The 14,089-nt window shown below is 41.8% G+C and overlaps 1 protein-coding gene across 1 annotated transcript in view; it reads right to left on the bottom strand.

Moving 5' to 3' along the window:
• The window catches only part of LOC147693239 (tyrosinase-like), a 195,223-nt gene extending 185,008 nt beyond the window's left edge, over nucleotides 1-10,215 (bottom strand). The window contains exon 1 of the mRNA XM_086933202.1: nucleotides 9,442-10,215. Within this exon, the coding sequence (XP_086789328.1) occupies nucleotides 9,442-10,215 (774 nt within the window). The remainder of the gene's footprint in view (nucleotides 1-9,441) is intronic.
• Nucleotides 10,216-14,089: the final 3,874 nt, after the last annotated feature.

Below are 14,089 nucleotides of genomic sequence, written 5' to 3'. Positions count from 1 at the left end.
GGGGCAGAGATAGGCATGACGGGTTACAAAGGGGAGAAAAGTGTGCACTACCTATCCTTCACTATCTGCAAAAACTAAACACAGTATTGCGACTCTGTGCTTATTTGTGAACAGAGAATGACCCAAAGAGAACCAATTTCGAACAATCATAGGCTATTGGCAGTGGGCAGAGAGGCCATGACACAGAAAATGGCTGTTACTTACGTGCATGATGGGGCCTAAAAGGGACTAGATGGCGTGGCCACTGTTTCGCGACTTTCACTTTACTTTTAACAGTGGCTGTGGTGAACATAAATGAACGCCGCTTATGTATACCTAATTTTAGTCATTTTCCAGAAAAAAGCTTTTGATATTTGCTATTAAAAAACTAAAGAAAATCACTGAAAAAACCATAGGTTATAGACCATATATAGTTAAATATCTGAAGTCCATCTCTGCACTCGATGGAGATACAGGTCGTCGATCAGAAGATGTGCTGGCCACCTCTAATGGTAATAGCGTGGCCAGGGCTCTTGTCGTTGCCTCTGCAAATTGCACAGGGTGCACTTGTTTGACATGCCGCACCATGGTATGTATGGAAAAGGAATATTTTTTTGCTGGATTTCTTCTTGAGAGAACCAAGTCACATATCGTGCAGGTTACTTTTGGTGCATTCACTTTCTTTTGATCTTCAGGATAAGTGAAAAATTGCCAGATGAAAGATTTATTTTTTCTTATTAAAGGTAGTCGATCATTTTGGTCAGATTCGGAAGATGAATGAGATACGGTAGCCATTTTACCAAAGTCTTCCGAAAGATGTAGGACGTTGTTCTCTCTTGAGAGTAGAAAAGATAGTGAGGGAAGTGGGTGGAGTGCTGCGTGTAAATTCCAGAATTGAAACTATTAAGAACCAATTGAAAGTGTTGTTTTCATGTTACAGCAGGCTGCCATGTAAATAGTTATTTAATAAAACGTTTTACCCTGTTACTTTGCTGGTGTGTTGTATATCTTTATAATATTTGTCGTTATTTTGGGTGGGGTGGGCGGCGGAGCCGAGCTGTCTTGCAGCCATCATGGCGTCGAGCTCGGTTCCTCTCACTAGTTTCATATTTCTTATGAGGGGTTGTTCCTAATTTTTCTATTTTAGCGAGGTCAAAAAGAGATCCCATCAGTGGCCTACTGATTTTGCTCGATTCCTTTTGTTTTTTCTAACGATTTATATGTTATAGTTTGGTAGCACGATACAGCGGCTAGTCCGCATTTTATATATATGTCCTTTTTATTAGGGGTGTCCTCCGGTGGAGTCGGACGATCTACCTCTAATAAACGGTCCGGGTTGAACCAACTACCATCCTGATTTTGTATATCTTCTGAGCTGGATTTAAGCACACAATTGTTAAAGTATGAAACGTTTTATATTTCTAAAAAAAATACCAAGGTGTGTACATCCGGTAACGCACGAAAGTTTAAAAAGACATTCGGCTCCATTTACTGAAAAGTTTCATAAGAATAAAAAAGAAGTCTAGGTACAGTCTCTTTGACGTACTATAAGTTCTTTGAGGGGTGTAAGAAGAAATTCAATAAGTTCAAATTGCAAAGTTTTCACGAAATATATAGGCAGGTGCGCGCATTCGGTCGCGCACGAAAGCCTGGAAATGCGATATCCATTTTATTGACAACTGTTGCCGAGAGTGCGCACACCGGGTCGCACACGAAAGTTTAGTAAGGCTATTTTTATTTACAGACAAATTTTAATGTGTTTAAAAAAAGGCAAGGTACAGACTTTCGAATTCTGTATCGCTTTACAAGGAGTCTCTATGCAACTTGAACAGTGAAGAAAACGGCTTGTTTTCGAAAAAAATATTGCCAGAACTTTATTGACAAAAGTATAGGTTGCATACACGACATATTTCTGAATTAGCATTTTAAAAACCAATGAAATTCACAGAAAAAAACCATAGGTTTTACACACGTTATAGTTAGGAAGTAGCATTTAAAAAACCTATGAAATTCACTGAAAAAACCATAGGTTTGACACATGTTATAGTTAGCTGGAAATTTTACTGATATAAAACCAATGAAATTCCACGTTATAGTTAGTTGGACTCACTATAACTTGCGCGTGCAATGCACTGCTGATGACGTCACATATTACATCACTCATGACATGGTCAGTGACATCACTCATGACATCACTGATGACACCATCCTTGTGACATAGTGACAGACCTCCTTTCACTGTAATGTAACCCTTGAAACACATATTCAAAAATAGAAACTGAAATTAAAAAAAAAAATGGAGATACCCATATCAGTTACAACAAGCAATTCAGTAATTCCACCATCTATATACACATCCACTCATTCACCAACAGTTCTATATAGTCACTCATACATATACTCAGTCATCATATGAAGTGATACACCTATACATCCTGTTACACACCGACAGTCATCCAAAAGTTACTCACACACATACTCACACGTGCAAATAAACTATTGAGCATCCATTTATTTGAATATAGAGTTATACACACACTTCCACCTTACTTCTATTGAAAATTACACATAGTTATTCTCTTAAACAATCACTTATAGAAACACATACTTATTTAAACAGGAAATCTTACAATCTCTTACTCTCACATATACTCACTTATATACATCAATATTCACATATACTAGATTAAAACATATGTAGTTACTGATAAAGACACTAGTGAGACAGTCATTCACTCACTAACAAACACATATACACACTCATCCACCCATACAGTCCTGCACATATGCTGTCTTCAAAACACATACAAACAGAGAGTCAGTCACTCATGCATCTATGTGCTAAGTAATACCCCCACCAAACCATATAGACACTCATACTGATACTAAGAGAAACATCTAATAACCCATATACATATGCATGTAGCTACTTACCAACACATGTAGCCACTTATACACAAAGTGAAACACTAATATATATATTTAAATATTTAAACATTAGTCACTAATATTTATTTTTCAGAAAGACACATATTCACTGGATGGTGTCATCAGTGATGTCATGAGTGATGTCACTGACCATGTCATGAGTGATGTAATATGTGACGTCATCAGCAGTGCATTGCACGCGCAAGTTATAGTGAGTCCAACTAACTATAACGTGGAATTTCATTGGTTTTATATCAGTAAAATTTCCAGCTAACTATAACATGTGTCAAACCTATGGTTTTTTCAGTGAATTTCATAGGTTTTTTAAATGCTACTTCCTAACTATAACGTGTGTAAAATCTATGGTTTTTTCTGTGAATATATATATATATATATATATATATATATATATATATATATAATATATATCAAAGGACGTGGCGTGTAGCTCAGAATCTATCTATCTGTCCATCTATCTGCACACAAACACACCACCACCAATATAGGTAACCTTACATACTTTCTGTGTGAAAAACATAGACATTTGAAGGCAGATTTGTAGCTGGCTTTCAATGGAAATACAGAAGCACTGGCACATGTTTGCTACTGATAAGTGCTTGTAAAGTGTTTTTATAGCAGAACTGAGAAGCACAGGTACTCTCCTTTTAAAATTACTCAGTCCCGGACCATTTAAAGCACTGCTAAAGCCACAATAAATCGCTAGTTTAAGTGAGCGTATGTGTGCATAGCCAATTTAAATAAATGTGGAAAAACACTAGCTGTAGCTTCGTCTTTTACTTGTGGCAAAAATAAATGTGGATAAATACAGAAAAAGTGCCCAAAAAATAAATATGGATAAATACAGACGGAAATGGCAAAGAAATAAATACCATAAAACCGGGAGCCTTAATTATAATACCTTAATTAATAACGTCTAATAATTAATATTTGTGTTTTTAATGTGGCATATTGGTAATTGTGTGAAATAATAATTTATTTATTCATTATTAATTTTTTATTAATTATTAATATTTGATTGGTAAATATGTAAATTGTGTCCATTTTCTATGAATGAGTTGTGTATTTAGAGGCGAGTAGTGTGGCAAGTAATTACAAATTAATATAATTTTAATTGTTTTCAGAAAATATTTATTTATTGTTATTTTATAGTTTTAATAGAATTTATTAATTACTCATTCTTTTTAATTTTATTGTTATTAGTTAATTCATTCTTTTTTAAGCAATTATGTTAATTGTGTTATGTTTTACAATAGTGGTGGTGTTATTTATAAGTGTATTTGTTGAGCATGAAAATATTTTTTATTATTTAAGTATTTGTTAATTAATGTTTATCCTTCTCCTCCGCTATCCAACACTTTCCCTACTGTTGCACTCGCTGGAGTGGGAATAGCAATTTTATCTCCTCCGCTATCCAACACTTTCTCTACTGTTACACTTGTTGGAGTGGGACTATTAATGTATACCTCTCTGCTATCCAACACTTTCCCTACTTTTGCACTCCCTGGAGTGGGAATAATAATTTTTACCCACCCGCTGTCCAATACTTTCCCTACTGTTCATTTGGTGGAGTGGGAATAGTAAATTTTACCCACCCGCTATACAACACTTTTCCTACTGTTGCACTTGCTGGAGTGGGAATAGTAAAATATTCCCCTCCTCTATCCAACACTTTCCCTACTGTGGCATTCGCTGCAGTGGGAATAGTAATTTTATCTCCTCCACTATCCAACACTTTCCCTACTGTTGCACTCACTGGAGTGGGAATATTAATGTATACCTCTCCGCTATCCAACATTTTCCCTACTGTTACACTCCGTGGAGTGGGAATAGTAAATTATTACCCTCCGCTATCCAATACTCTCCCTACAGTTGCACTCACTGAAGTGGGAATAATAATTTGCACCCACCCGCTCAATTCTTTCCCTACTTGCATTTGGTGGAGTGGGAATAGTAATTTGTACCCACCCGCTAAACAACACATTCTCTACTGTTGCAATTACTGGAGTGGGAATAGTAATTTTAACCCCTCTCTGCTATCCAACACTTTCCCTACTGTTACACTCCGTGGAGAGGGAATAGTAAATTATTCCCCTCCGCTATCCAATACTTTCCCTACAGTTGCACTCATTGGAGTGGGAATAGTAATTTTATCCCCTACGCTATCCAACTTTCCATACTGTTATAGGTAAAGTCATGTAAAATATTTTTTACAAATAAATATTAATTTAAATATTTTAATTAATTATATATATTTTATTTTGTATATTTATATTGCAGGTTTATGTCTATATATATTTATTTATACTTTTAATTATGTTTCTAACATTTTATAATTAAATAAAATAATTATGTATTCATATTATTAAGTTAATATATATTAAAAAATGTACGTTTATTTATTTTTATTTTTCCATTTAATATTTATCATTTTTAACTTTTTTAAGTATTTCTAACTATGTTTTTATTAATTATATGTATTTATTTAATTTGATATTTTTTTTTGAGACATTTAAAAAAACTATATTTCAAATAATATTTTAAATGATTTTCTGGTTTCGATATTGTTGTACTTACCTTTGTAGAGAAAGGATGTTGATATTCTGTACATCGATATTCTGTACTCTATATTCTTGTAGGTCAATATTTGGTCCATCGATATTTTGTCAGTGATCCTTGCGTCACACAGACATTATTCATGAAATTGATGGGTGAGGGCACAGCAGTTACAGTCGAGGTGGGAAAATCTGCTAGTAAGAATAGTTTTGGAAGTGAGGTGGAAGAGCCGGGTGAGCAGTCACAAGACCTGCTCAAGTCTGGAAAGCTGATATTTATTTATTTATTTATTTATGTATTTGCTTTATTAGTAAAGCGCTCTGTCACCTAACAGGCATCCTGCCACTAGCAAAATCAGAATACAGTATAACAATGTGCCAGGAAAACCAACAGCTTACTAGACTTTGGGGAACAACCAGGTTTTTAGTCTCCTTCTAAAAAGGAGATCGCTGACTTGTCTGAATTCCGATGGGAGTCCATTCCAAAGTCTAGCAGCTGCTACACCAAAGGTTCTACCACCCGATTTAACTTTCATGAACCTTGGAGACTTAACCAATCTCGCCGATGAAGAACGAAGGCTTCTAACTGGAATGTACCTTTCAAACTTCCTCTGCATAGAGACAGGTCCCAGCCCATGCAGGGCTTTAAACACTAAACAGAGGGACTTAAACTGAATGCTCTGTCCCAACGGGAGCCAATGCAATTCTGCCAAGGCCAAAGAAGAAGAGGACCTTCTGGGCCAGCCTGAGGCTAGCTTGGCTGCCATTGACTGAATCCTCAAAAGTCTATTCAGAAGAAATGTTGGAGACTCTAACAAAAGGGCATTGCAGTAATCTAATCTGCTTAGAATGGTGCTTCGTGCCACTAGCGCATGCGCATGGGAGGCACCAGTGGAAAGATTTTCCGCAGAGAACTAATGATAGCCAAACGACTTCCCATCGTTCTAGTAACCTGAGCCTCCATTTTAAGTTTATTGTTAAACATAACGCCCAGGTTACGGACCGTTTCAATGGGTCTAACTACGGTTGAAGTTTCCCTGGGCCGGAAATTGCTGGGCAGCACAGAGGGAACCCTGTCAGCCAAACAGTAAAGCATGTCGGTCCTACGCGCATTAAACTGCAACGAGTTTCCCGTTCAGCCACAGAGCCATGTCACGCAGGCAGCAATGAAACACTTCCAATGAGGTCGACTGATCTCCCTCCAAGGAGAGCATCAGCTGTGTGTCATCTGCATAGTTTACGATGTTAATACTATGCTCCTTGATGACAGCAATCAGGGGTTTCATATAGATGTTAAATAAAATAGGGCTGATTACCGAGCCCTGTGGCATGCCATTTGTGATATTAATAAATGCAGATTGGTAAGGGGGGAGGGACACTGCTTGCTTTCTGTTTGGAAGAAAAGACTGGAACCACTTAAGAGCACAGCCCATCATCCCAACCTCCCTCAACCTTCTCAGCAGAGTCCCATGGTTGACTGTGTCGAAGGCGGCAGACAGGTCAAGCAGAATGAGAACTGCTGCCTGACCCCTGTCTGCCTGCACCCGATGCTTGTGCATCATGTTCACCAAGGCTGTCTCCGTGCCATGAGCAGACCAAAAACCAAACTGGACCTCCTCCAACAATTTGTACTGTTCCAGATGTTCAGAGAGAATACAGATGTATGATGTTACAACGCATACTTTTACAACGCATGCCTTTACAACGCATTTTTTACAACGCAACATCTATTACAACGTATTCCATTACAACGTATGCCATTACAACGAATTTCCTAAAACTACCATTACAACGCATTCCATTACAACCCATACTACCTTTACAACGCATACCATTACAACGCATACCATTACAATGCATGTTTGGTAAGTATTGGATAGTATAGGGGCAAAAATTACTATTCTAACTCCAGGGGGTGCAACAGTAGGGTAAGTGTTGAATAGTGTAGGGGTAAAAATTACTATTCTAACTCCAGGGGGTGCGACAATAGGGTAAGTGTTGGCTAGTGTAGGGGTAAAAATTACTATTCTAACTCCAGGGGGTGCAACAGTAGGGTAAGTGTTGGATAGTGTAGGGGTACTATGCATTGTGATGGTATGCGTTGTAATGGTATGCCTTGTAATGACTGCGTTGTAATGACATGCATTGTAATGGTGTGCGTTGTAGTGTCATGCGTTGTAAGGGTTGCGTTGTAATGACATGTGCTGTACTGGATCTTGCGTTGTAAAAGTTTCGTTGTAATGGTAGTGCGTTGTACAAGTTACATTGTAAAGGTTGTTTCCCAGAGAATACTGCTGACCCCTTGTTCTGTAATTTTGGCCGGAAAAGGCAAAAGAAAAATAGGCCTATAATTCTTGGGACACGCTGGGTCAAGAGAGGGCTTCTTTAACAAAGGTGTCACCAGTGCCTGTATCCAATGGGACGGCATCACTCCACTAGAGAGGGATTGATTGCAGATTGACCGAAGTGTAGAAAACAGCTCTGCCTCATACTATTTCCAAATTTATGTGGCACGGGATCCAATGGGGACCAGAAGAGATACCCCATGCCACCTTACAGAAGTCCTCCACATCCAGAGGCACAAACTCCATTAAATGATTAACGGCCAGGCTTTCTGAGGTGTTAATAGAAGCATCAGTGCCTCTCTCCACAATATCATTGAGACCCATAATATCAGCGATTCCAGGTGCCGGTTGCTGACGATCCCCCGCCAGATCATCAATGATAATTTTAATTTTATCATGAAAGAACTTGGCCAAATTGTTACAAAGTTCTTGAGAGGGGAGTATCCGCTTCTTGGTGCACTCAGGGCAAGTGAGGCTATCCAAGATGTTAAAATTGCTTTTTCTGCTATTTTGGGCATTAAGAATCAAATTATAAAAATATTCTACCTTGACCCTGTTTATCTCCTTCTTATAACATACAATCTTCGATTTCCATGTGTGTTTATCCTTGTCCATATAGTCCCATCTCCACGTCCTCTCTGCATGTTTAATATCTGATTTCAGGTTTTTAGAGTTATCATTAAACCAAGGGGCCGATGGTCAACCCCTACTTCTGTGATTTTTTTAACTGAGCCAGGGCGTCTAGAACCACAGTAATCTTCAAGAAGAGGAATCCATAGTTCTCCTCCACCTGGTTGTGTATTGATGCCTAAAGAGAACAAACCCTTCAGAATTGGCAAAGCATGAAAGACAATAAAGTACAGATAGAGGAAAGAGCTGCAGGGATGAGGAAAGGCAGAGGTTTCAGTGTCTTGGGAACTTATATCTGGTTGGTCAAGAGAGACAATGGAAGAGACACAGAAAATGCGGGCCATCAGATGGACAAAATATGCTGAGTGAAGAAGCCAAGGTCAGGAGTTCTGTATGTCGAAATTACTAGACAATCACTACCCCTACACTACCAGCTCATTGCACGTATATGCACTAGCACAACTGGATATTTGCACTCACACCTTGGTGAAACAAGTCATGGGCAAGCATCAAATCGCACTTTTGCCAAGTATTCATCAGAAAGTTATCCTGCATCTTTGTATACACTTCCTGCTTTTGAAGGGATGAGTGCAACTACATTTACAGCAGGAAGGAAATGAAATAAAGGGAAATTAATATGGTTAGACCTATGGTGCTGATGTGACATGTCTTTGATACGAGCGAGCAGCAGGACCAGCTTTGGCCATGTGCTACAGTGTGGTGCCAGACATTCTACACTAGGAGACTGATTTAGATCTTGACAGAAGGGTTACTCATCACAACAGTGACCGATAACCCGTCCGCCAAAATGTAAACCCCATAACATAAAAGGGGATTTTTGTTTTGGGGACGGGATATTCGTCACTGTTGTAATGGAGTAATCTGGCCGCTGAGATCTGAATCAGGCCCTAAGTATCATAGTCGGAAGCGAAAACCATGGGTGTTGAATGTGCACCCAATGCCTACTCCAAGGAGAGTGACCTTACCTTCCAGTCAGCGAAGCAGGATGGGGCTTGAATGGTTCCATCAGAGCCAATCCTCCCGAAAAGATCATCAGTGCACACCGCACTGGCGTCGCTGTCCTTTGTCCAGTCCCAGTAAGGGAGACAGAAACTGTTGTTACCAGACAATTTCTGTAACATACGTTCAAAGTTAAATAACAAATGGCGATGGCCCGGTAAGAAGGCCGGGCCGTGGTGAATCAGGCCTCGTACAGTCCAATTCCCACCGATATTGACAAACATTGAGGAGATAGCATGAATTGCGACCACGCAATCATAGTCTGAAACAGGTTGAAATGTGTAGGTACTAACATCCCCTAAGGTGCCACCAGTTTGGGCAACACACCTGGTGCTGGTGGTGGTCTTGGCCAGGCACAGCGTATTGATGAATTGCTTTTTCTCCGCAGCCGTGAGTTCGCGAAGCTCCTTGCGCACACATGGGATGTGCTCCGAGCAGGTTGGTCCATGATAGTAGGGCTTGCAGTCCCCACAGTCTGCTCCATCGTAGTTTCCATTGCAGGAGCAGATTTCATCATACTGCTGGTAGGGCCAGTTGCACCGTGTGTCCGTTATATTGGGATCCCGTAGCTGGTACCGTTGACAAGACCCTCGGCCACCGCTGCTGCCGCATTCACTTCCTTTAAAGACTGGGCAGCAACGCCTGTTCCGGATGGCATCCTTAGTTGTGCAGTCTGGATGAAACTGGCCCTTCGCTGTAGTGATGAGGCAGAGTGCCAAGGGGATAAGAGATAGCATCATGACACAAGGCTTCCAATCCTAACTTTGGGAACCTGTAGGGACACAAAGCAGAACTGAGGTTAAATACTTGTACCTGGGATTAGAAGAAGAGGCTTGAGCGGAAGGATGCAGGACCTGCCAGGTCTCCACAGACTGTAGGCATCACTGCCTAACCAATCCCTTTCCTCTGACACAGAATGAAATGTTAATGATGCACTTCTGTGGCTGCAACTGGCCAAGCACAGATCCCAGCTTTGATACAATGACCTAGTGGGTGGCACCTCCCCAGGCTCGGTATGTTGGGAGACCTTATTGAAAAGATTAACATTTTTGTAAGCATCACTTCTCTTGTAGCCAGAATGGAAAGGGTTAAAGACAACATCAAAATAAACCGCATCCGGAGTCTCAGTGTGCGTAGAAAAAACTCCCTTCAGAATAGACAACTATGTTATGTTGGTTGTTTGTAAAACTCTTAAAGCATTGCTAGGGCCTCCTTAAAGCTCTGCAGACCTGTGGAAATGTCATTATGTAAGGCTGGGATTGGCTGCTTTTTCTATGGCCCTAATATGAACCCTGAAACATGGCATGACACTCCTTTGTAACCAGTGATATTAATGGTAATGCTTGGCGTGGAATATGTTACCTCCGTTTGTGAGCATGTGAAACCCAACAGTCAAGACCATTGTTTGCGGTGTGTCCCAAGTATCGGCAATCAGCCCCAACCTGTTAACACGTGCATGGCACCCCTCAGAGATATCGTCAGAACAGACAGACTCAACGGCATATCCTACATAAACAACACACTACTTATCCTCTCACTTACCAAATACCCCTCCACCACTAGAACTAACTTCCGCAGCTCCATGACCAGTGCCGCTGACTGGATGAGGACCAACTGCCTAATGCTGATCTTCAGGAAAAGCACTTTCATATGGGACAACAGCTGGTGACCTTCTGAGCTTGGACCCACCCTCAAACCCAAAGACCACACAGGCATCCTCTGCATAATCATCGAAAGCAAACTCATCATGAATCACCAAATCAACGCAGTCGCCTCCTCCTGCTTGCACACCCTCATCTTCAAATGGATCTACGTCAACACAAGGAAAACAGTCCCCCTAGCCCTCATCACCAGCTGGCTCGTCTACGGGAAGTGACGCTACACCAGCATCACCACCCAACTCAAGAGACTCCACACCATACAGATCACAGCAGCCAGACTCATCCTCCTCAAATGCACCCATATCACCCCCCACCTCAAACACCTCCACTGGCTCCCCATCCAGATGAGATGCCAACTCAAACTTCTGATAAATACCTACAGAGCCCCTCCATGATGAGGTAACAGCATACATCAACGTCTCTGTTCCCTGGATGAGACGAGTAAATTACTTGGTATAAACGGCGTTCTTTCGGAGTTCTCCAGCCCTGGAAGACAAGGCCATGGGAGTAAGGAGCTTTACACCCCAGAGGGCCCATGATCCTCACCCCCTGGCCTCCCACCAGATCCTGATACCATTGCCAGGGAGAGACAGGCAGTCCTGGTTACTCTGGTGGGAGACTTAGCGACCCCTTGATGCTCTCCATGCCCACTTCCTTCCTCACTGGGGCCCCAGTGGGGAGCGGGGTGGGGGAGGCTATGAAGATCCTCTTCTTTTCAATATCCCATGAAGACACCCATCCTGGACAATGATCTCATCCTAGACAACAACAACTGGTTTGTGTTTATGTTGGCCATTAGGGCCTTTTGTTATGGGAACTTTCTGGACCTAGTGACACGACTCACATGCTCTCTTCATTATTATTGTCTCACATTCGACCTGAAATCTCTTGCCCTCGGGACAACCAAGGCTGATTGTTTGTGACCTAGGGTTCTACCACAGCCACCTCCTACACCAGCTCTAATGACTGACCACTTAACGATTCTCACACTCAAAGTTAAGAGGCTCATCCATGCATTGAAGCGGAACTCCATGCTCTTCTATATAGAAAACTCCGGGGCACACATTTTTCAGCTACAAGAATAGCATCTACTCTCTAAAGATCAGTACAGGCTTTGCTCAAGGGCATTCTCACATCAGTTTTTCTCATCTCTCCTGTCTAAGACAGTCGGAGTCGAGATTTTGATATCTAGGACTTTCCTGGGAAAGGTCATAGCCCAGACAACTAAGACAATATAGGACCACCTGCCAAATATTGACACCTCTGAGATCTCAATGTCTATGTTGTGGGACGCCATGAGGGCGGTGATGCGAGGGAGGTTCATAGCTATAGCCTCAGCAGACACAAAAAGGGAGAGCCTGTCCTACCAAGTGACAGAATTAGAGCATATACACAAGAGAACAGGAACCCCCTGGCTCTGGAAACATCTTAAAGCGGTCAAGCTCAACTAGCGGAGCTAGAAATCGATTGGACTGAATACAATGAACACAGGCTATGGCACAGGTTCTAGATGGGCGATGACCGCTCTGGCCACCTCTTGGCGAGTTGGCTACGGGGCCAACGCCAGGAGTCGGGAGTCCAAAAGATCCTAGATATGGAGGGAAATGAGTAGACAGAAGATACATGCAGTGTAGATTCCTTCCAGGAATACCACCAGACCCTCTACACTGCTCAAGATCTCCAGCCAGAAACAATCCCAGCCTGCCTCAATGGTGCCACTACAACTTCCTTGACCTCCATGCAGGCTGCGGATCTGGAACACCCGATCTGGATATAAGAAGTAATTTCTAGTATCTCCTGCCTAATGCTATCCAAATTCCCAGGACCAGAGGCTTCCCAGCCTCCTTAAACTTCCTACCAAAGCCTTGCTCCCATCCTCACGAGGCTCTTTAATGCGATCTGGGACACAACACCAATTCCCCTGTCGATGCTCCACACAGATATAGGAGTAATCCCCAAACCCGGAAAGGACAGGACCCACTGCCCTTCCTACTGTCCCATCTCCCTCCTGAACACAGATCTCAAAATCTTTATCAGGATTCTTTCTGCTCGGCTTGGCACTCCCTCCAAGCCTCATAGACCCAGACCAAGTCAGATTCATATCTCAACAACAGTGTAGAGATAACACAAGGAATCATACACATAATTGACAAAGCTCAGAGATATGCTGAGGAAAGAATGCTCTTGGCAAACAATGCTGAGAAAGCATTTGACAGGGTCTACTGGCCCTATCTGGCTGCACCTTGACGCAATTTGGCATAGGGGACCGCTTTCAAAGATGGATCCTCAGTAGCTACTCCCACTTAACAGCTACTGTTCGTGTCAATGGGCGCCCCTCCGCTCCCGTCTCTTTTTCCAGAAGGACCAGACAAGGGTGTCAACTTTCACCCCTCTTGTTCGCTCTATTCATAGAGCCCATGGCCCAGAAAGTGTGCATCAATGCACAGACAAAAGGAGCCCAATTCGGTGCATAGCCTCATACTAAAGGTCTATACGCGGATAATGTCATAGCCTCTTTGGAGGAACCTTCTTCCTCACTGCCCACCGTAATATCTGAGCTGGAGGCTTTTGGCTTAGCATCAGGCTTCAAGGTAAATATACAGAAATAGCAAGTTCTTAGCCTCACCCTCCGGCCACAGACATTGAACATGGTGCTGCATGCTTTGCCTCTACACTGGCCCATAATCCCCAGTAACTATTCTACATTTGGGCCTCCAACTAACAGCTACCATGGCAGACATTGTTGCCCTAAACAACCAAAGGTTAACTCATCAGATCAAAACGGACCTACATCAGTGGAGGTCCTACTCCTGTCCTGGCTAGGATGCACTTCTGCCATTAAAAGGATGGTCCTCCCCAAAATACTGTTTCTTTTCCAAATCTCTCCCGGTCTCGCCTCTGCCTGGGATGCTTTACTCCCTACAGCAAGAAATTAAGACTTTTTTGTGGGCGA

The sequence above is a fragment of the Lissotriton vulgaris genome, chromosome 8 (genome assembly GCF_964263255.1).
Source record: "Lissotriton vulgaris chromosome 8, aLisVul1.2, whole genome shotgun sequence".
Taxonomy (NCBI): domain Eukaryota; kingdom Metazoa; phylum Chordata; class Amphibia; order Caudata; family Salamandridae; genus Lissotriton; species Lissotriton vulgaris.
The sequence above is the reverse complement of the archived record's forward strand: the minus strand, read 5'-3'. Positions and strand labels throughout refer to the sequence as shown.